This window comes from Callospermophilus lateralis, chromosome 2 (assembly GCF_048772815.1).
Source record: "Callospermophilus lateralis isolate mCalLat2 chromosome 2, mCalLat2.hap1, whole genome shotgun sequence".
Taxonomy (NCBI): domain Eukaryota; kingdom Metazoa; phylum Chordata; class Mammalia; order Rodentia; family Sciuridae; genus Callospermophilus; species Callospermophilus lateralis.
Window position 1 is genome coordinate 204347315 of NC_135306.1, and position 21360 is coordinate 204368674.

The 21360-nt window shown below is 40.0% G+C and overlaps 1 protein-coding gene across 1 annotated transcript; it reads right to left on the reverse strand.

The window, feature by feature from the left end:
- Positions 1 to 346: 346 nt before the first annotated feature.
- Positions 347 to 17068, reverse strand: Majin (membrane anchored junction protein). The gene is made up of 7 exons (XM_076844756.1): positions 16968 to 17068; positions 13188 to 13233; positions 7978 to 8069; positions 6415 to 6478; positions 2184 to 2256; positions 1011 to 1119; positions 347 to 392 (listed from the first exon to the last, which is right to left on the reverse strand). Exons 1-7 carry the CDS (start codon positions 17066 to 17068, stop codon positions 347 to 349), a joined length of 531 nt encoding a protein of 176 aa, XP_076700871.1.
- Positions 17069 to 21360: the final 4292 nt, after the last annotated feature.

Here is a 21360-nt window from a genome sequence, read left to right on the forward strand (position 1 = left end):
AGTTTGTTCTCCTTATCTGCTTCACCAAATGCAATCAATAGCTCTTCATGAATAATTTATTGGCATTAGGATCCTAAGTGCTGGAGGCAAAGGACCTATATTGGCCCTCAGGGCACTGAACTTCTTATATCATAGTATTTTAGAAAGCCCCATTTTTTTCCTTGATGTCTTAACTAAAGAAAAAAAAATTATAAGGGATGAAGGACAAGAAAAACCCACAAGAGGGCTCAGATAGGGGCCATCATCCCCACAACTGAGGTGTTGCTAAGATGCAGTCGGAGGAGGAACAGCTCTGGAGGGGTTGCTGCTAGAGAGGAGCTTCTCCCTGCTGCTGAGTCTGGAAGGCTCACTGGCTGTTCTTTCTGAAGAAATATCGAAATGGGAAGACAGTGCTGCAGGAACAAGAGCAGAGTAGGCTGAGACTAGAGATCTCCTTCCCTTCTCCCCAGTTCCCATTAATGACTCATTAGCCAGGGCATTTTGCTCTGGGGAACCACTGAATGGAAATTCAGGTCCAGAACAGCATTTGAGAAGGTAGCTAAATTAATTACACGAAGAAGGGAGAAATAAAGGAAAAAGAATTGCAAAAGGATGGCTGAACCCTAGACAGGGAGGGATTTGCTAACTGTTCTCCACAAAAAAGACTCTGAAGACAACCTAGGTTCAGAGGGAAGGATAGAAATGTTTTGGAAACTGTATTATCTGAATGGCCCCAGTAAAACATGAATAGTCTCTATTCAAGCAAGGTCTGTGAAGCCAGGCCTTATTCTTAGTACATTAGAATGGGGGTGAGGTGCACAAAAATGAATGAGATGGTATTAAATTCCCAGTTAGGGCCCATGTCCTCAATCTCATTTCCACAATCTATCCTGGAGATCACTGAGACACTTCTGCAAGTCATCTGTTTTTACTCTCATTTCCCCTGAAAGACTCAATGAGGCAGCTCTGGAGCTAGACCACTGCTTGGATGCTGGATCTCAGTTTGATGGCAGGAAAGAAGTCCTCCTTACCTTAGAAACCCAAAGAAACCACTGGTTCCTAGCTCTTTAGGTGGAGGTGGGTTGTTTTGCTGTAATGGTGGGACAACTGGCCCTGGCAGACTGTGTTCCTTTTTAGAACCTGTAAAGAAAACACTCAGGCAGGAAAAACATATTGGTCCATGGGCTACTTTCACGCGATTAGGAAACAGAACAGCCTCGTGCCAGGATTTCTTTAAAGCCAGGTGAATTATTTGCTCTGACCTTTCCAATTTCATCTCAGCTCAATAAGATGCTAGTCTGACCTTGCAGTATTTTCAAAGCCAGGATCCACAGATATTTACCCAGCTCAACTCCCCAGCTATCCACCAGGGCTGGTATGTTTTCACACAGAATGACAACTTGCCAAGTAACTCACTCGCGTTATATTCTGCTTCTGGGATAACTACAGTCCACACTGAATCATCATGCTGGGTGAATGATCAGCAAGTCGGAAGGGCAATACCTCCACATGCATTCCCAGGTCTTGCAGAGCCCCCGTCTGTGCTCTTAGTGTTAATACTAATACCTGAGGGGGAGGGGAGAGAGAGCTCCCCAAGATGGTTCTCCAACTTTTCCATAACACTTCCCACCTTATTCTGAAACATTTGGAGGGGCTGGGGTTGTGGCTCAGTGGCAGAGCATTTGCCTAGCATGTGAGAGGCATTGGGTTCGATCCTTAGCACCACATAAAAAAATAAACAAATATAATAAAGGCATGTTGTCCATCTACAACTACAAAAAAAATTTTAAAAAGAAACACTTTGGAACTGCAACTTCACTATCAGAAGCAGAAGAAGGGGGCTGGGGCTGGGGCTCAGTGGTAAATCATTTGCCTAGCATGTGTGAGACACTGGGTTCAATCCTCAGCACCACATAAAACAAACAAACAAATAAAATTAAGGTATTGTGTCCATCCATAACTTAAAAGAAAGAAAGAAAGAAAGAAGGAAAGAAAGAAGCAGAGGAAGAGCACGCATTATTGCCTCCCTCATACCTTTGGGAGCTGGGAGGGGGATCCTGTTACTCCAAGTCAGTCCCCCTGGAGGACAATCACTGGTGCCTCTAAGGGTGAGAGGAACACACACGGAATGTGCACAAATTCAGAGCACTAGAAGGGGTAGGACATTATTAAAGGAAGGTAAATATGAACTTCCCAGAACCTACCCTGTTCCTGGGCATCAGTGGTATCAGAATCTAGGTTCGCCTGCCATTCCTGCTGGGGTTTTCCTTCCTTGTTCTGGTAAAAAGAAGATCAAGAAAAGTCCTAAGTTTTACTCCTATATGGCTGGTGACCTGACTTGCTATTTTCTGATGAACTGATTTCACATCAGCACCAGGGCCTGGCTTCTGGCTGCCCAGGCAGGTCTGAGATTCCCTGCTATAGGACTGTCCTTTTTCATTTCAGCTCCCTAACCATTGTCTGTCTAAAAACACAAAATTTAAGAGCTGAGAACAAGCCAAGCTGGGCTTACCTTACTGTTCCCTACTGTGGAGAGTGCTCACTATTACTGACACAATGTCGAGGCTTCAGAAACCAGGACAACCTTACCATTACCTTGGAGAACTGTGTAACTGTTAGATAAAACTGACCCATAATCCATGTGCCACAAGACAGTCTGCTGAGGCTACCTCATGAGTCTCTAGACTGGCCTGGTTGCTGGGGAGGACATGAGCAGAGTGGGTGGCAGTTGTCAAGGCTTCATAGGGAGAGTGACGTCTGGACGGGGCCTGCATGGATGAGCGGGATTCTCATCTTGGGGTGAGGATCTGGACAGTGAGAGCACAGCACTCTGGACAGGGACATGATGTAAAGGGCACAGTACCAATAAAGAGTAAACGCAATCAGCATGACTAGTGCCAGGCCCGGCAGAAACAGGGCGATGGCCTTAGCAGCCAGCACAATACAGTGCAATCTTATTATTTCTCCATGTGCCACAGCCTGATAGGAATTCCTCTACACTCTGAAGAAGACATTCTACAACTGGTTTCCAGGACCACAGCATTTCTCAGTAAACACCCTGAGAGTCAGAAACATGGTGCATATATTTTCTTTGGGAATGTGCCTGAGAGAGTCCAGCAGAGCCCATGTTCTCGAGCTGTGACACTGTGAATTCTAGAGCAGAATGGGCTCAGGGAGGCAGGCTCAGGGAAGACCTCAGGACATGCAAGACTGGCCCCCCACCCCAACCATAAACTTCAGGTTAGAACAGTAGATCTTTATGAGGTGAGATTCTTCACAAACCCCTCAAATATAGTCCATAGTGGCAGCCCCCTAAGTCATATTCCCCCAAAAGTGACAGGGAATTCTAGAAAGAAAGGACATAGACCATTCTTACTTTTTCTAGACAGAGTGGTGACAGGATTTAGAGGGCCTAGCTCTGGTTTCTGGCTTGAGGAAATAATTCTTACAAGTTTGATGAAACGATGCTCTGGAGCTTAAATTTTGCTATATGGAGTAGCCCCAGTAGAGTGGCATCTATTAGGGCTGGAAACAGGGACCAGAGGGCAAAGGCCTGGGGACAGAGGTAGAGTCTGCTCCAAGCCAGGGAGACAAGACTTGTGAGGACAAGACAGAGGCCTTTGTGCGCTCCTTTGTGATCCTGAGGGAGGTTTTCCCAGGCAAAGTTGTAAGAGAGAAAAAACAGCCTGAAGGAGACTGAGGGTTTCATCAGGGACCTCCAGCAGAATAGCACGCTGAACCTCTATATGTCCAGGGTTGGATCTGTTGAGAAGTGGCTTCAGTGGAGGGGGAAACAAGCTATGAGCACCAGTCCGTTTCACTTCTAGGCCATTTCTATGTTTATCCACACCCCCACTTCCACCTTTTTTTTGTCCTTCCAACGTCTGGGTCTCTAGGTGTAGGGTCTGAAGGAGCAAAGGGAAGAGATCTACCTTTCCTGCTTATTCTTCCCAAAATCCAAAGCACCGTTCATGAGATAATTGTTGTATTCAGCTAAGCTCTCCCTGTGCAGGTTCCCAATGTGTTTAGGCATGCACAGGCTGCACTGGCTGAGATCCTGTACCCTAACTTCCCCCAGAGGGGAGAGAAAATATCAAGCATTGGACATAGGCACAAATTCAATTTTTCCAGCTCAACTGACTTACACTGAGAGTCACTGTGATCATTTTAATTTAGGAGAAATCCTCTCCCTGGGAACAGGGTCTGTGATAGAGGCTGTCTTTGGGCTTTGAGTCAAAATCAATAAACATGCTTCTTTTACTCAGTTTTTTTCTAAACCCAGAATCAGGTTGAAAAGGTAATTATGTTGAGTAAGAAGCTGTGGGTACAGTTCTTGAGGGAGATGATGTGTCAAACTAAGAATAGGAAGGTATGAAGGGTAGGGAGTGAGGGAAACGTTCCTTTAATAATAATTATCTTGGTTGTATAAAGTGTCTTTGTTCCCCAGAGCTTCATGTACTCTTCTTGTACTTTCTCATTTCTTTCTTTTTTTCTTTCCTTTTTCTTTTTACCTCTAGAAAGGATGGGAGGTAAAGAAGGGGGTGACTTTCTTCCCAAAGTCACTCAGTGGGCCACTTGGCTATGGCACAACTGGGGCTTGTCCTGGACCCCCAGAGGCAGAGGGCTAGAACCCTTCCCGATGCACATTATAAACTCCTGGAGAGAAGAAGCCAGGTTTTACATGTGTTTGTATGTGTCCTACCATATAACATAATATAATATCTTACAAACAGGAGGCAGAATAATGGTTTAGAAATGTAAATTGCAGGATGGGGGTATATAACTCAGTGTGAGACCCAGGTTCAATTCCCAGTACTGCAGAAAGGAAGAACTTTTCTTTTAAAAATGTTTTAGGGAGGGCTGGAGCTGTAGCTCAGTGGTTGAGTACTTGCCTTGCATGTGTGAGCCACTGTATTCGATCCTCAGCACCACATAAAAAAAAAAAAATAAACAAAATAAAGATATTGTGTCCATCTACAACTAAAATATTAAAAAAAATATTTTAGGGAGTTGCACATCTATAATCCCAGCTACTCAAGTGGCTGAGGCAGGAGAATCACAAGTTTCAGGCCAGCCTGGGTAATGTAGCAAGAAATAGTCTCAAAATAAAAAGTAAAAAGGACTGGGGCTGTAGCTTAGTAATAGAGCACCCCTGGGCGCAATCTCCAGTACTTAAAAAAAAAAAAAAAAAAAGGTTTTAGGAAATTCTTGTGATCTTGAAGTTGACCTCAAAGCCTTCCATGATCCTGCTGGCCTGTCCAGTAACATTTCTGGTCCTGTGTTCTAAGCTCGAGGTGGGCTGGCTGCAGTCACCAAACACCTGTACTCTTCCCTCTCAGCCAGAGCTCTTTCAGTTCCTCTGAGCTCCTCTGGAAACCCTTCCTTCATGGTCACTTTGTGTTCTCTTTGTACCCTGTGCTTCCTTTTCCCCTGTACATGCCTATCTATAAGTAACTATCCACCTGGCCTGATACTACTGGTGTTTTTAGGGGAGCACACGGTATTCCTGGCACTTGGCACACAGCAGACACAGTGAAAATTCGTTGAATTCATGCACATGTGCTCAATAGCTGAACATGTTATAGGTCCTGGGAAGGTGAAGGAAATGAGTTGGTAGTGTTTGGAAACTTAGGGTCAGAGCTACTTTGGACACATGAAGTGAAAAGAAAAGAGGAAAGATCTATAAGGCAGGTATAACAGCTAACAGCTATTTAAAGAGGGAAAGAAATGTAAAAAGGCACTGCTTTAAGGCTGGGGTTGTGGCTCACTGGTAAAGTACTTGCCTCACATGTGTGAGGCACTGGGTTTGATTCTCAGCACTACATATAAAAAATGAATAAAATAAAGTCCAACAACAACTAAAAATAATATTTTAAAAAATGGGCACTACTTTAGAGACTATTATGAGAAAAAAAGCCTTGAAATGGAGGAGAAGCAGATATATGAATATTCAAATGGGGAACAGACTCCATAAGTAGAATCAAACCAAATGGTCAGGGGCCAGCACATCACTGCTTCAGAGATTTTCTCTTACCAATTCCAATGCTGATAATGTCTAGCTCATCTGTTAAAATTAGACATTCCCAGACTCAGACTCCAGTGTAGATGAAAGCAAAAAGTTTTCTAAAGAGAAAGTTCTACCCTGGATTCCACCTCTATTTAATACAGACCTATTTTCTTACTTCAACAGGAAAGTACAAGCAGCTGCTTTCTAAGCTGAGAAGAGAGATGTTTTAACAAAAGGATTTATCCACATGTATATTATGCAGCCACTTTGGGGATGGGTTGTGGCAAGGGGGAAATAGCTGAAAGTTGTTCTGCAGACAGTGAAACCTGAGAATGCACTCAGTCAGTTCCATCTGCAGTAACAGGAACCTTGCCCTGCAGAAGAGCAGGAGCAGCCAGGAACCTCAAAGCCTCCATTTTGGTGCTCACCTTCCTGGTTTCCATATGGGGCTTCTTTTTGCTGCTTTCTTGACTAGAAGTCCCTATCTTGGCCCTGAGTGGGGGAAAAAGCCCAGAAAATGTTACTGGCAGTGACAACATTACCACATTCTAGCAAATGTGGCCCAAATGAATATTTCAGCAGGTTGGCTATTTTTATACCACTCCTGGCTGGCAGGAAAAATTGTGTGGCCAAATTTTCTTTGGGTGCTGTTTTAATTCACAGTAGAATCCCATTTGAGACACTTAAGGATATGAGGTTTGAAAAAGGGAAAATGTGACTGACAGTAGGTTTTTAGATTCTGAGATACTTGATTGAGCATCAAAACTCAGAGAAAGGGAAAATCTGAGGCCTCAGCTCTGTGGAAAATTCATTCAAATGGAACACAGCAAAGCTTCATTCCCTCGAGTACCCTCACATCGCCCTAGGTTGGAAAGGAACTCCTTAGCTCTGCTCTTCCAACGTGTACACCTGGAAGGCACAGGGCAACTCCTTTGTGGTCTACTCTAGGAACCCACATGGTCCCAGGAAAAGAGCAACTGCTTTCTTTGAACCTGGGTGAAAGCACTGTGGGCTGGGCAGCAAACCACACCTTGGACTATTCCAGCAGGCCTCTCTGGGATGCTAATAAGGAAGACCAAACTATCTTGCAGACTCCTTTTATCCCTGAGAATTAAATGATCATAAGTAGCCTTCACAATAGCAACTTCAATGTTCCACCTCATAACTGATATACTCAACATTCCACCAACAAGTGATATGTAATAATTGATACTTCACCTAATAATTGATACTCACCCTTTTGCAAGCATTTGTATTTCTCCCTGGACTACCTTTAAGGTTCTAAGAGCTTGATGCTCACTAAGTAAAACAGAATAATTATATTTTATTTTATTCTCTCTTTTTGTTTTTGGATAATGTTCTGACTTCATAATTTCATGCCCTTCAACTGGGCCTTCTATAATGCTGCCATAGTAAGCATTCACTTGTAACAGGGGTTTACTTGAAACTTACATGTTTTTTTTTTTTTTTTGTCCCCAATCTTCTTCTCCCTGATCTTCTCCTTCCTGATCTCTCCTCCCAAATCTCATTTTTTCTGAGTCACCTCTTTAAAAGTCCCCTGTTCCTGAGGATGGGCAGAATCACAGCCTTTGGAAGAGGAAATCCCCTGTGTTTCTCTTTTGTTAACAAAGCAATAAACCTTCTTTTTCCTTTTTCTCAAGACCTTGTTTTCATTATTGGATTGGTGTCAAGGATGAGGACCAAGCTTTTGGTTATATACTGACTTCATTGAAGTCAGTTCTACAGATCCAATTGTATTTCCTCTCAGCCTTCATCTTGAACAGAACAATCCTACTTTACTGAGAAAGGGAATGAGTTCAAATTACATCATAAATATCAACTCGCTTCCTTTCCTTAGCCCACTCACTGGAATAGGCAGGTACTATTTAAACCCCCCAAAAGAAAGTGATTTGCCCAAGAACAGAACCCACTACAGCCTAGGTGGCAAAGCCTGCCTAGGAGGAGTCAGCCTCCCAGACCCTGCCACTGACCTGTGCAGCCCTGTCCTGCTGGGGGAGCTTGGCTCTTCCACAAGTCCTCGTTTCCTCATGGAGGCTCCTGCTGCTCTCTTCTCAGTTAGAAGCTTCAGGGAAGAACCAGATTTCTGTGAGCCTCCTTTTCCAGAGTGTCTCACATTCAAGAGGGTATCATGGAAGGGCGCTCCCCATCTTTTTTTTTTTTTAATATTTTTTATTTGGACACAATGCACCTTTATTTTATTTATTTTTATGTGGGTGCTGAGGATCAAACCCAGCACCCTGCATATGCTAGACAAATGCTCTACTGCTGAGCCACAACCCCAGGCCCAGGAGCTCCCCATCTTTAACCTGCCAAAGGCAACTTAATTTTTTTGGCAATGCTGGGGATGGAACCCAGGGCTGCATGTTAGGCAAGTGCTCTACCACTGAGCTACAGTTTCAACCTTCAAAGGCAACTTTTATCAACAGCTTTGTAGCAAAGATAGATAGATGTTCTGTTAGAGACATGGTCTCTGAAATCTAGCCAAGGGGACATATAGGGTCTCCTGCCTACAATTCTGATGGGACCCAGGCAGTGACCAATCAGCAAAGTCTGAGGAAGTCAAAAGCAGCACTTTGGGGAAAATGGGAGGTGATTATAGTGATTTTAATTTTGTACAGAAAGGGTAAACTTACCAATCCAAGAGGAGTGTCATTTATTGGTTTCCCTACAATAGGAAATTTAAAGGTTATAATGGATCAAAACTTGTTTTGCCTAAATTTCTGGCTACTATTTATTTCTCAGAACTGGCCCCAGACAAAACCTCCCATGTACCCTTCTCCCTTCCACCTGGTACCACTTTCCCCAGAAACAGTATCTTCAAATTCTCATCCTCCACTGCTCCAGAAGGATTATCATCTACAAGTTGAAATGGGTTTGATTCACATTATATTTTAAAGATATATCACTTAAAAGGGGATAATCCTCATTATAAAAGAAAAACTGTGACTTTAGGCATCAATGACAAATGAATTAGAGAGATACTTGAAACAAGGCCTTTGCACCCTTTTTAAAACACACTAGCACGTGTTTTCTTGTCCCTCAATAAATAAAATTAGCCATGGCCCTCAGAGATTAAAAACTGGGAGATACCTTTAAGACATCACTAAGGTGAGTCACTGGATACTCAAAAGTGAAGAAAGTGTTTATAGAAGACTTACCTTCTATTGAGTCTGACTTTGTATTTTCCACCTATCAGTATTCATATCATCAATCTTTTTAACAACTTGTGAAGTGGTACTAGTATTTTTCTTCACCATTTCACAAAGGAGGCACAGAAAGACTAATTGATCAAAGGTCATACAGCTATTAAGTATCAAAGCCACAGATCTGAACCAGGCTTTGGAGAATGTGAGCCTGGCTTTTTCAAGGCAGTTGGGGCCCAGTCTGGCAGAACCTTTCACCATATTCAGCTTGTACTGCTAATGGCTTTCTTCTCTGCCACCCTCAGTCCTCTCATGCTACTTACCAGGTGACAGGTTTTCTTGAAACCATTTCATCTCCACATATAGAGTGAAAACAAAAGGGTAGGGGATCAAGATGATTTCTCCATGTTTGAATTTCAGGTGGGAAACTCTCTCCCACTTGCTTTTATCTGGGAAATGGTGCTAAGGAGTGAGGACAGATACAGCTGCATTCCCTGAGGACTACTTTAGGCACTAGATTCCCTGCCCCTTTCCATGACCCACCCTCCAAACTGCAAACGGTTCTGTTGTTTCCACTGGAATCTACAATGGGAGCTATAGCTCATGATAGCCAGAAAAGAAAGGATACAGGGAAACACAATGAAGTGTTCTGTAACAAAGGGCTGCAGATTGTCCAAGTTTCCCAAGACTGCACGGATGGAATCCTGAAAAAGATATGTGAAATGACTTCAATACTGTCAAATCTCATCCAATCTTTCCATTTATATTTTTCACTGCTTCTCACATACCCTGTCTTCTAACAAAACTGAACTACTTTCTATTCCCTAAATGTGCCTTCTGTCTCTCCATTTCTGTCCTTTTCCTGTTCCCTCTGCCTGAAATGGGCTCTCTACCCATCAGCACACCTGTCCATATCCTACCTTTCCTGTAAGGTACAGTTCAAAAGTTATCTCCTCCAGAAAGCTTTCTCAAGTTGTAATTAACTGTTGTCCCAAACTTCACAGTAGTTAGCCTGGGGCCTCTATTAAATTTCACATATAGCATACACACGTTTTATTTTCCTTAATGGGAGATCTAATTGAAGTTGAATACACAACTGATTTATCTTAGCATCCCTTCTCCGGTGTCTACAATAGGAGGTGATGCAAAACAAGCTCTTAACAAATGGATATGCAAATGAATAATACCAATATTTATCAATATATAGTTATTTTGCTTTTGCTTAAATCAAACCTTTTCTTCTACTCTCTTTAAATCTTAATTGATTAGTCTCTAGTTAACAGTGATTATTAGTTTATGCTAATTAAACACTTGGGTATTATAAAAAGACTGCTGGATTTCTACAGGAAAAATGTGAATTTTAGTTCCAGCTCTGTCATTTCACCTGTCCAAACCTCATTTTCCTCCTGTTTGGGCTCTCAGAAGTAAGAAACTGTGTCATTGGCTGGGCGCAGTAATACACACCTATAATCCCAGTGACTTGGGAGGCTGAGGCAGAAGGCTCACGAGTTCAAAGCCAGCCTCAGCAACTTAGCAAGGCTCTAAGCAACTTAGTGAGACCCTGCCTCAAAAAAAAAAAAAAAAAAAAAAAAAAAAAAAAAATATATATATATATATATATATATATATATATAAAAGACTGGGGATGGGCTGGGGATGTGGCTCAAGTGGTAGCGCGCTCGCCTGGCATGCGTGCGGCCCGGGTTCGATTCTCAGCACCACGTACAAACAAAAGATGTTGTGTCCGCCGATAACTAAAAAATAAATATCAAAAAATTCTCTCTCTCTCTCTCTCTCTCTCTCTCACACTCTCTCTTAAAAAAAAAAAAAAAAAGATGTTGTGTTAATCAGCTTGGTGGCATCCCTGTGGCAAAATAACTGAGAAAATAAATCTAAAAGACAAGATTTATTAAAAAAAAAAATAATAAATAAATAAATAAATAAATAAAAGACTGGGGATGTGGCTCAGTGGTTAAGTGCCCCTGGATTCAATCTCTGGTACCCCTCGTCCCCCAAAAGAAAAAAACTGTTGTTGTTTATCTTTGTATTCTCTGTAGGAGCATGGTGTCTTGCTTATAACAGCTAATTTTATTCAGTAATTACTATGGCAAGTGATTGTTTATATATATGTATCAACTAAACACTCATGAACTCTCTATGAGATAGGCAGCTCTATTATTCCCATTTTACAGATAAAGAAACAGAGATAAAGAGAGGTGAAAAACACTTATTCAAGATTTACCCAGTTGGAAATGATGGAGCCAGGATCTAAGCCCAAGCAGCAGGGCTTCAGAGCTCACACTCTTAACCATTAGACTAGATCACCTCTCAATAAATATTCGTTGACAATAAATAAATGAATGCAAGACAGTGATAACACTGCCCCCAAACTAATGAAAGTAAGACAAAGAGAAGATGTAAAAAGCACTTTGAAAAAAAGTTTTACATTTTTAGTTTTTACATTTGTTTTATATTTTTTAGTTGACAATAGATCTTTTATTTATTTATATGTGGTGCTAAAGGATCAAACCCAGGGCCTCACCATGTCAGGCAAGTGCTGTATCACTAAGCCACAACTCCAGCCCCCTGAAATTCTTTTTTTTTTTTTTAAAGAGAGAGCGAGAGAGATAGATAGAGAATTTTTAATATTTATTTTTTAGTTTTCGGCAGACACAACATCTTTATTTGTATGTGGTGCTGAGGATCGAACCCGGGCGATCGCGCTGCCGCTTGAGCCACATCCCCAGCCCCCTCTGAAATTCTTAATACAATATAGAAATATATGTAAATACTCTCTGGCTACTACTTATAGGGCTGCTGGTAGGCACTGCATACATCTATTCCTAATCCTTACCACAATCTTGAAAATAGGCATCACTTATTAACCTTATTTGATAGGTAAGGGAATAGACTTAGAAAGAGTAGGTAACTTGCCTCAAGTCACATACCTATGTTTGAATAGAACAACTAGATTTCAAATTCAGGTTCTCAAGTCTGTGCTCCCTCCACCCACTATGCTGTTTTGAGCTTTTCTCTGTCCAAATTAATTGAAGCAAAGTAACATAAAGTTTGCTCTGCTCAGAATTTTAAAAAGCAGAAAAATTTCATGGTTCTATGTGGAAATAACTGTTATTTATAATGATGTCCTTGAGGCCTTGTAAAATCCTAATGTATCTTTTAACATGTAGCTTGAGAGCCACAGGAACTTTTAAGGCTATGACTCAAATATATGCTTTCTTGGAGTTCTGTGGTAAAGTGCATTTAATATATTATAATTCTTTGCAATGTGGAAGTACATCTTAGTAAGTCACTTGTCCTAAATCCCTGAGTTGTGAAGTTAGAAGAGGATAAATGAGTTCTGACCTCTTGTTTTACAGATGAGGCAATTGGAATCCAGATTGGCAAATGATCTGCCAAGGGTCACACTGTTTATTAGTGTGACTAAACCAGGACTAGACTCTAAAGCCCCCAGAATTCCAACTCATCCAATGCTTTCACCAATTTACAAAACTGTCCACCTGCTCAGTTGTCTTTTGGCTGTAAAGCCTAAAACTAGAGAAGCTGGGTAGAAAAGGAATGAAAATGAAATGGGAATAAAGCAACTGCAAATGTTTCTAATTAAAAATAAAGACAGCAACCTTATCTATGTATTTACAGTTGAATTTCCTGGACGTCAAGTACCAGGCAGTGGTTGGGATGAGGTTTCCCAGAGTCCTTGTAGGTGGCAGGGCTCCTGAAGTCTTCTATGTGCCAGCCCCCACAAAAGGGTTTGTGTGTGTCTGGGAACTCTGGTGGAAACAAAGTAACTCTCAGCCTCAAAGGTGCTGACAATTCAACTAGAATTGAGAAAGGATATGGGCTTTAAAATTTCCTAGAAAAACAGTAAAGTTTCTTTGCAGAGGAAGTGTAGGAGGAGAAGCCAAGTTATCAAGTGGAGTTTGTGACTCAGTTTGTAGGAAATAATTAGAAGTCTGGATGTGGATGTATCCTTGGCGGAAAGAATAACTTTCCCAGAAGTTGTCTGCTTCTTTCCTCACCTCCAGCTCCTGGATGATGACGTCCTTATTTTCTATCTCTTCTCCTCTAGAAGGTAAACAGATAAATGATGACTAACAAGGAAAGCTCTGGCAAGAACAGATTTTGGTCTACTCTTTAAATAGCTGAAGAGACATGAATACATAACAATTGTGTGTGCTGAGGCTGTTGCTCAGGGGGAAGAAGTGATCACCTAGGTGGTGTGGTCTGAGCTTCTTAAAAAGTTGTACCAAAATGTCTTCTCGGTTGACCTGCCAAGATCTGAAATCCCTGCTGTGACAGCTAATAATTCATTAGTTCAGTTGCCCTCCAAGTGTGGTTTGGGGGACCCTAGGGGTCCTCAAAAACTTTTTGAGGCATGTCTAAGAGCAAATCTACTTTTATACTACTACTAAAATGTTATTTGCCTTTACAATTTTTCATTCGTACATTAATGCAAAAGCAACAGTGACAAAACTGCTGGTGCCTTGGCACAAATATAGCTAGCTGCACTAAGCTGTACCAGCAATCACAGTAATTATTACTGCCACATGGGAGGAAAAAAAAATCCAGTTTCATGTAATACCCTTGAGAAAGCAATAAAAAATAATTATAGAAAACCTCAACCCCTGACTACGTCTCTTTTTTTATCTTCAAACTTATATAAATTTATTTTAGCTGATATATAAAAACAAAAATTGTACTTATTTATGGGGTTCCATGTGACATTTTGAAACATGTATGAGTTGTACAGTGTTTAAATCAGAGTAAACATATCCATCTCTTCATTTATCATTTATTTATAGAGAAAACATTCAAAATAACTTCTTTTAGCTTTTTGACATACACAGTACATGACAGTATCTTTTAAAACATGTTATGTGATAACACAGGAAGTATGCATAAAGTTTTTCTTTTGCTTACCAGAATATACCAGGTTCAATATATAATGGCTGACTTGAGGAAAAGCACTCATGTGATTCTTTAAGTTGTCAAACTGAATGAGCTGCTTTTTCCATGAAATTATATTTTACTTGAATGATCAGCTAACAAACAAACTATGGTTGTTATTCAGACTTGGGAGTTTGATAGACATTTTCTCAAAAATGAATAAAGTGAGTATGTCAACTCAAGGGAAACAACTGACAGTATTTGTTGTCAATGGTATTTCTGGGGCTCTCAAGAGAAATTTTGAATTTTAGAAAACTTCTATTCACCATTGTAAGTTTGACAGTGTCAATCTGATAATATTGGTAGTGACATTAATTTTTTTTATATTATATAATGAAATGTGTCAACTTTTGGAAGATCTGAGGAGGTCGGTGAATCAAAACTTTCTAGGGGCCGGGATTGTGGTTCAGTGGTAGAGCACTTGCCTTGCTTGCGCGAGGCATTGGGTTTGATCCCCAGCACAACAGAAAAATAAACAAATAAAATAAAGGTACTATATGTCCATCTAAAACTAAAAAAAATATTTTAAAAAATACCAAATGATAAATGGAATTCACTAATATATTTGCAGAAATGTAAAATGATGCCAATCTTCTCACCATTTTATTTTTTCACTTTAGAAAATATTTTAAAATAAAAACACATGAAAACTTCATGGATATATCATTTTAAAATTAATACATTTAACAAATTTACCATTTGTTCATTTTGAAGCATATAACTCACTGGTATCACTTCTACAATGTGGTATTGTAACAGTGGTCCATTTTATGCTTTGAATATAGTCCCTGCTGCCCTGGCCCTGCAACTTATTTTAAAAATAGACATTTCTTTCTCTTCCTCTCTCCCCTCTCCTCCCTAATCTCTCCCCTCCCTAATCTCAAGGGAGATAAGATTACCTTTTTCCCCATCCCAGGTAGAGTTATCTGTCCCAGAGTACACACCCACCACAGGAATGAAGTAATCCAGATTTGGGGGATGGCACCAGAAGATCTCAGAAATGACTATCTCCCAAATTAACAAGTTTTCCTACAGAAAACGTGTGGAATATAGCCTTTGAGTCACCTCTTTAAAAGCCCCCTGTTCCTGCTGATGGGCAGAATCACAACCTTTGGAACAGGAGTCCCTGTGTTTCTCCTTTACTAGCAAAGCAATAAATCTTCTTTTTCCTTTTTCTCAAAACTGTATCCTTGGGACTGGGATTGTGGCTCAGTGGTAGAGCGCTTGCTTAGCATGCGTGAGGCACTGGGTTCGATCCTCAGCACCACATAAAAATAAAATAAAGGTATTGTGTCCATCTACATCTGGAGAATAAATGTTTAAAAAAAATGTATCCTTGTTATTGGATTAGCACTGGGGACAAAGATTGAGCTTTCGGAAACAGTACGCCCATCACTACTATTTCCAAAATTTTCTATCATACCAAGCAGAAACACTGCTCAAGCACTAAGTCTCCATTCTTCCCTCCTCCCAGCACCCATGTCCTCTAATCTACTTTCTGTCTCTGAATTTCCATTTCATACAAATGGAATCATACAATATTTGTCCTTTTGTGATTGACTTTTTTTTCACTTAGCATATACTTCAAAAAATTATCCTCCTTATACATATATCACAACTTCATTCTTTTTTGCAATTTCTTTTTATGGACTACAGATAATCCATTGTGCATATATACCATTTTTTTTTATTCATTTATTCACTGATGGACATTTGGGTTGTTTCCACCTTCTGGCTACTGTGACCAATGCTGCTATGAGCACCATTGTACAAGTTATCCAAGTCTCTGTTTTCAATTCTAGGAGTATAATTGCTGGTCATATGGCAATTATGTTTTAAATTTTTGATAAACTGCCAATCTGTTTTCTATAGCAGCTGCACCGTTTTACATTCCCACCAGCAATTTACAAGGGTTCCAAATTTCTTCACATCTTTGCCAACAGTGTTACCTTCTGCTTTTTTTTTTTTTCAGCCATGCTAGCAGGTATATTGTGTTTTTTTTTTTTTTTTTAATTACAGAAGGCCACTGTTTTTTTTTTTAATTTTTTTTTTAAGAGAGAATTTTTTAAAATATTTATTTATTTATTTATTTATTTTTTTTAGTTATTGGCAGACACAACATCTTTGTTTATATGTGGTGCTGAGAATCGAACCCAGGCCGCACGCATGCCAGGTTTGCGCGCTACCGCTTGAGCCACATCCCCAGCCCTATATTGTGTTTTTTTTTTTTTTTAAAAGATAGAGAGAGAGAGGAAAGAGAGAGAGAGAGAGAGAGAGAGAGAGAGAGAGAGAGAGAGAGAATTTTTTTTTTTTAATATTTATTTTTTAGATTTTGGCGGACACAACATCTTTGTTTGTATGTGGTGCTGAGGATCGAACCCGGGCCGCACGCATGCCAGGTGAGCACACTACCGCTTGAGCCACATCTCCAGCCCCTATATTGTGGTTTTGATATGTATTTCCCCAGTGATTAATGATATTGGGTATCTTTTCATAAGCTGCTGGCCATTTGTATATCTTCTTTGGAGAAATGCCTATTCAAGCCCATTGTCTGTTTTCTAGTTGGATTGTTTATTTTTCTGTTGTTTAGTTGTAAGTGTTCTCTATATATTTTGAATATTAAACCCTGATCAGATATATGATTTGCAAATATTTTTTTCCATGCTGTGGGTTGCCTTTTACTCAGTTAGGTACTTTTTATTAGATCCAAACCATAACAGAGAATCCTATAATATGCTAATCCAACAACTGGATGGCAGTCTCCTGAACAGAATGAAGACAAAGAGGGGATGAGCCTGGAAGAATATATTAATTTGGGCTTACACAGGCTACCCTCCTATCTTGAAAATTACCTGATGCTGTTGCCATATCTGATTTTGAATTTGTACACGTTGGATCCTGCGTGAAGAAACCTCGTCTCTGGAAATGGGTAGGTAAAAGGTTTTAAACTCATTGCTTCCAAATGGTAGCCTAAATGAAGTAGAAATATTAGAGAATTATTAAAAGGGAAAATATTGTTCCTTGCATATGGGAAAGGGAGCTTATTCAATCTGTAGTATCTTTTCTCAAGTAAAATGCCCAACACTTAGTACCATTGCCCTTGTACCAGGCTCAGGTCTGCTATTAGTCATTGGGACCATTCTCCTACCTGCATGGGGAAGATTCATGGTGTGTTGGGATATCTCTGCTTGAAGGCAAAAGACCAGAATGTAAGTTTTGTTGTTTATCTTATGGCCTTGTGCAAACTACTTCTCTTCCATAGACTAATGATGCTAACATCTGCCTTGATTATTCACAAAGTTATGGTTACAATGAAACATTTCTCCCAAATATTTCTCGAATCTATTATCCTTCCCTATTCCCACTTCTCCTGGAACTCAGGTGGGTATAAAGAGGCTCAAGTTAAATAATGAGGCAATTCAGAGGATACATCATTAATAGGCATAATGAGAAGGACCTCTGCCATTAATTTGAGATGAAATTAAGGAATTAGCACAGCTCCCTGACACAGCCAATGCAACAGATAAGGATGTACACACTAAGGTTTCCCTGTCTTGTAAGAAATCCCTGCCTCTCAATTATTCTTCCTCTCTATCACTTGTGGTGAGGCTTCCCTAAGCCCCAAGAGTGCCTACTATACCCCTAGCACTACTACTTTTATTTTTCTAATTCCAGAATCTCTGACCACCTAAGTTAAATTCCACAGGGAACTCAGTAAAGGGGTAAGATGATATGGGGAGGATGGCACGCTGCTTCTCCAAGAAGGCATCTGCATGTGCTCAAAGGTACACTGTGATTTTTGTCACTAGGGCTTTGTTGTGACACTTTACAGAGATAATAAACCTTGCATTCCTTTTGTCTCTTCGTATGCAACTTTAAATAATGAGTAGAGGAGGAAGTCTGGAATTCTAAAGGATCAAAGCTACCTGTATACAACACAAGGTATTGATTTCAGAGAGAGCTGAGATAGAGTAAACAGAATAGTACAATGTAAGATGAATCTGAGTTTGAATCTCAGATCCAGTGACCCCTTTAATTTCTCTGAGCCTTGGTTTTCTTACACAACAACAAACAACAATGACTTTTTTTCTTTTTTTTTTAAAGTCAGGGGTTCACTATATTTTCCAGGCTGCCCTGAACTCCCTGGGCTCAAGCAATCCTCACACCTCAGCCTCCCAAGGAGCTGAGATTATTGGAATGTACCACTGTACCCAGCTAACAACTTTGGCCATGCCCTATTCTAATTGCTGTATATATTATCTTATTTCATCTTCACAAAAAAATATGATCTAAGTAGTCTAAGTTTGATAAATGAGGAAACTAAGGCACTGAGAGGTGAAGTGACCAGTACATAGCTATGAATATTGGAATCTGGATTCAGACTTAAGTATAGACCCATTAACTACTCTGCCAGTGGAATATCTGGGGAATATTAGGAGGAAAAACAAGTTAATAAACAAAATAATTTTGTAAGTAGTAAAATATCATTCACACATAAAGGACTATTTCCATTATTCTTCTTTTCATATTACCCTAATGTCATTTCTACTTTGCAGGGAAAACTCTTGTATGTTGAAGTCAGCAGATCTTTGGGCCCAAAGAATGGAATTTCCCATAGTTTCCAAAGTTTAAGTCTGGGTTGCCAGTAAGGACAGACTCCAGGGTCTGATCTTGGCTCTGTGGGATTAGAATGAAAGGAGAGTGGAGCCAGAATTCATGGGACTATTTAGACTAAAATTGCAGTCAAAACTAAAAAGTAGTTGATGCCAAGTCAAAAGTCGCTGGAGTGGAAATATTGTTTATATCCTAAGAAAAAAAAAACTTGCTGATGCCCTTTGTCCAGGGTATAGCAGGAGCTCAATCTAGATTTGATAGAGTTTTGGTGCCAAATGAGTTTTCTATGTAGTAGGCAGGGAGCCACCTGGTGAGACTTAGTTGCTGCCACAGAACTTTAGTCCTGTTATTCAGAGTTCTTCTAAGATGTAGTCACCTGGGGCCTGGGGGCATCAGAGCAAAAGAAATGAAGAACATTTGCTGGATGTGACAATCTAGAGAAGAAATGTCACGTGCTACACCATAGCTGGCTGTTTGAAAGAAGAAAAAACAACCTACTTCTAGCTGGGGCCTGTTCCTGTTAATTGCTGGCTGCCCACTTCAGAAACAAACAGCACACGCTAATTACCTCATGTGAAAATAAAGATTAGACAGCATAATCCAAAACAACAACATAGTAGTAATGGTTCAAAGATTTCACAGGATTATTTTCCAACATTTTCTACTGTAGCCATGGTGACTGACCTTATGTCCCAGTAATTGAGTTGATATTACCTTGCAGAAAAAGGTCAGATTCTAGACCCATTTTTAGGTGACCACAAATCATGATGGCTTTTAAGCAAATGAAGAGAAAATTATAGAAGAATGGGATGGTGCAAAAGACATAAGATTTAAAATTGGAAGACCAAGGCTTAAGTTCTACTTTTGCCCCTCATTAGTCATTAGCAAATCAATTAGTCTTTTCATTTCTTAGTTTCTACATCTACAATGGGAATTGCACCTACCCCTGAACCGTTGCAGGAATTAAATAAGATAATGTGGTAAGCAGCTACTCCACAAATTCCGGAGTATAATATAAAATACCAGCTATTATGATAGATTTGAAGAGTTTCTTTCTAAATGCTTTACAAGAAAAGTGAATCCAAGAAAGCAAAGTTGATTAGCTTTAACCTCAGTGCAAAATCTGACAAATCCCAGCCTAGAACCTTCCTTGAAAATACCCAAGTATTGGGCTGGGGATGTGGCTCAAGTGGTAGTGCGCTTGCCTGGCATGCGTGCAGCCCGGGTTCGAGCCTCAGCACCACATACAAACAAAGATGTTGTGTCTGCCGAAAACTAAAAAATAAATATTAAAAATTATCTCTCACTTTTTTTTTAAAAGATGAAGATTCATCAACTCTAAAAAATCTTTAAAAAAAAAAGAAAATACTCAAGTATTAGATTTAAAAGACACACAGAGCCAGGCATGGTGATGCACAAGTATAATCCATTACTTGGGAGGCTGAGGCAGAAGGATTGCAAGTTTGAGGCCAGCCTTGGCAATTCAGTAAGATCTGGTCTCAAAATAAAAATTAAAAAAGGGCTGGGGATATAGCTCAGTGGTAAAGTGCCCCTGAGTTCAATTCCTAGTATCAAGGGGGAAAAAAAATGAAAGTAACAACTTCCACAAAATCACATAATCCAGTATGGACCCAGGAATAGTCCCTCAAGATTGTCAACCCTTCTGGTCTCTGCATTTTCCCATTACAACCTATCACCTTGTCATTTTAATCTACAACCTGTTCACACTCATGACTAAGGATGATCCCAGGCAAATTCATTCTGGACAAAGATATTGAAACAAAATATGAACTTTTCTGATGAATGGTTCATAGGATTATAATTTGGAATGTAAACTCTTATATTCACATTTTTTGTCTTCAATCTCCATTTTCAAAAGGAACTATTCTGTTTCTTCACAATGCAGGGTGATAAGGATAACTAATAAAATAATGCATGTATAATTGCTCACTGAAGTACTTAGCACATAGGTTACCCAATAAGGAAGTCATAAGTCATATGTGTGTATGTGTATATGTAATATATAACACATATAATATATACACACACACACACACATATATGTGTATATATTTTGCATGGGGGGGGCAATGGGTACAGGAGTTGAACCCAGGGACTTATTCTTGCTAGTTAAGTGTCTTACCACTGAACCATACCCCAAGCCCAAGAAATTTTTTTTTTTAAACAAAGCATTAAGATACAAGACAGAGATTGATGAGGCTACTTCCAAGCTTACTGACATCATTCTGTTTTCTCAAAGGTTTTCTCCCCCTTTCTGGTAAGATGTAACCTTTAAAATGCCACTGGCATTCATGCAGGAATAGATTTGCCCTTGGACCTGTTTCAGGTTTTGTTTGGGGGAGGAGGGAGAGTAATTAAACTTAATAGGAAGAGAAACCTCACATGAAATCAAAAGGTCTTAGTGGACATCTCAATAAACCAGAAATGAATCTAAATTAACCTCTTAAATTACTCTTCACACCTAAGTGCATCTTCTACTTCCATCTTAACCCTAAAAGTTAATGAAAAACTTGCTTTGGTCAATAGATCCAGGATTGTGCTCTTTATCCAAAAAAGCAGTGGTTCCTCATCTCAAGACCCACCTAGCAGTTGTGACTTGTCACATGAAAA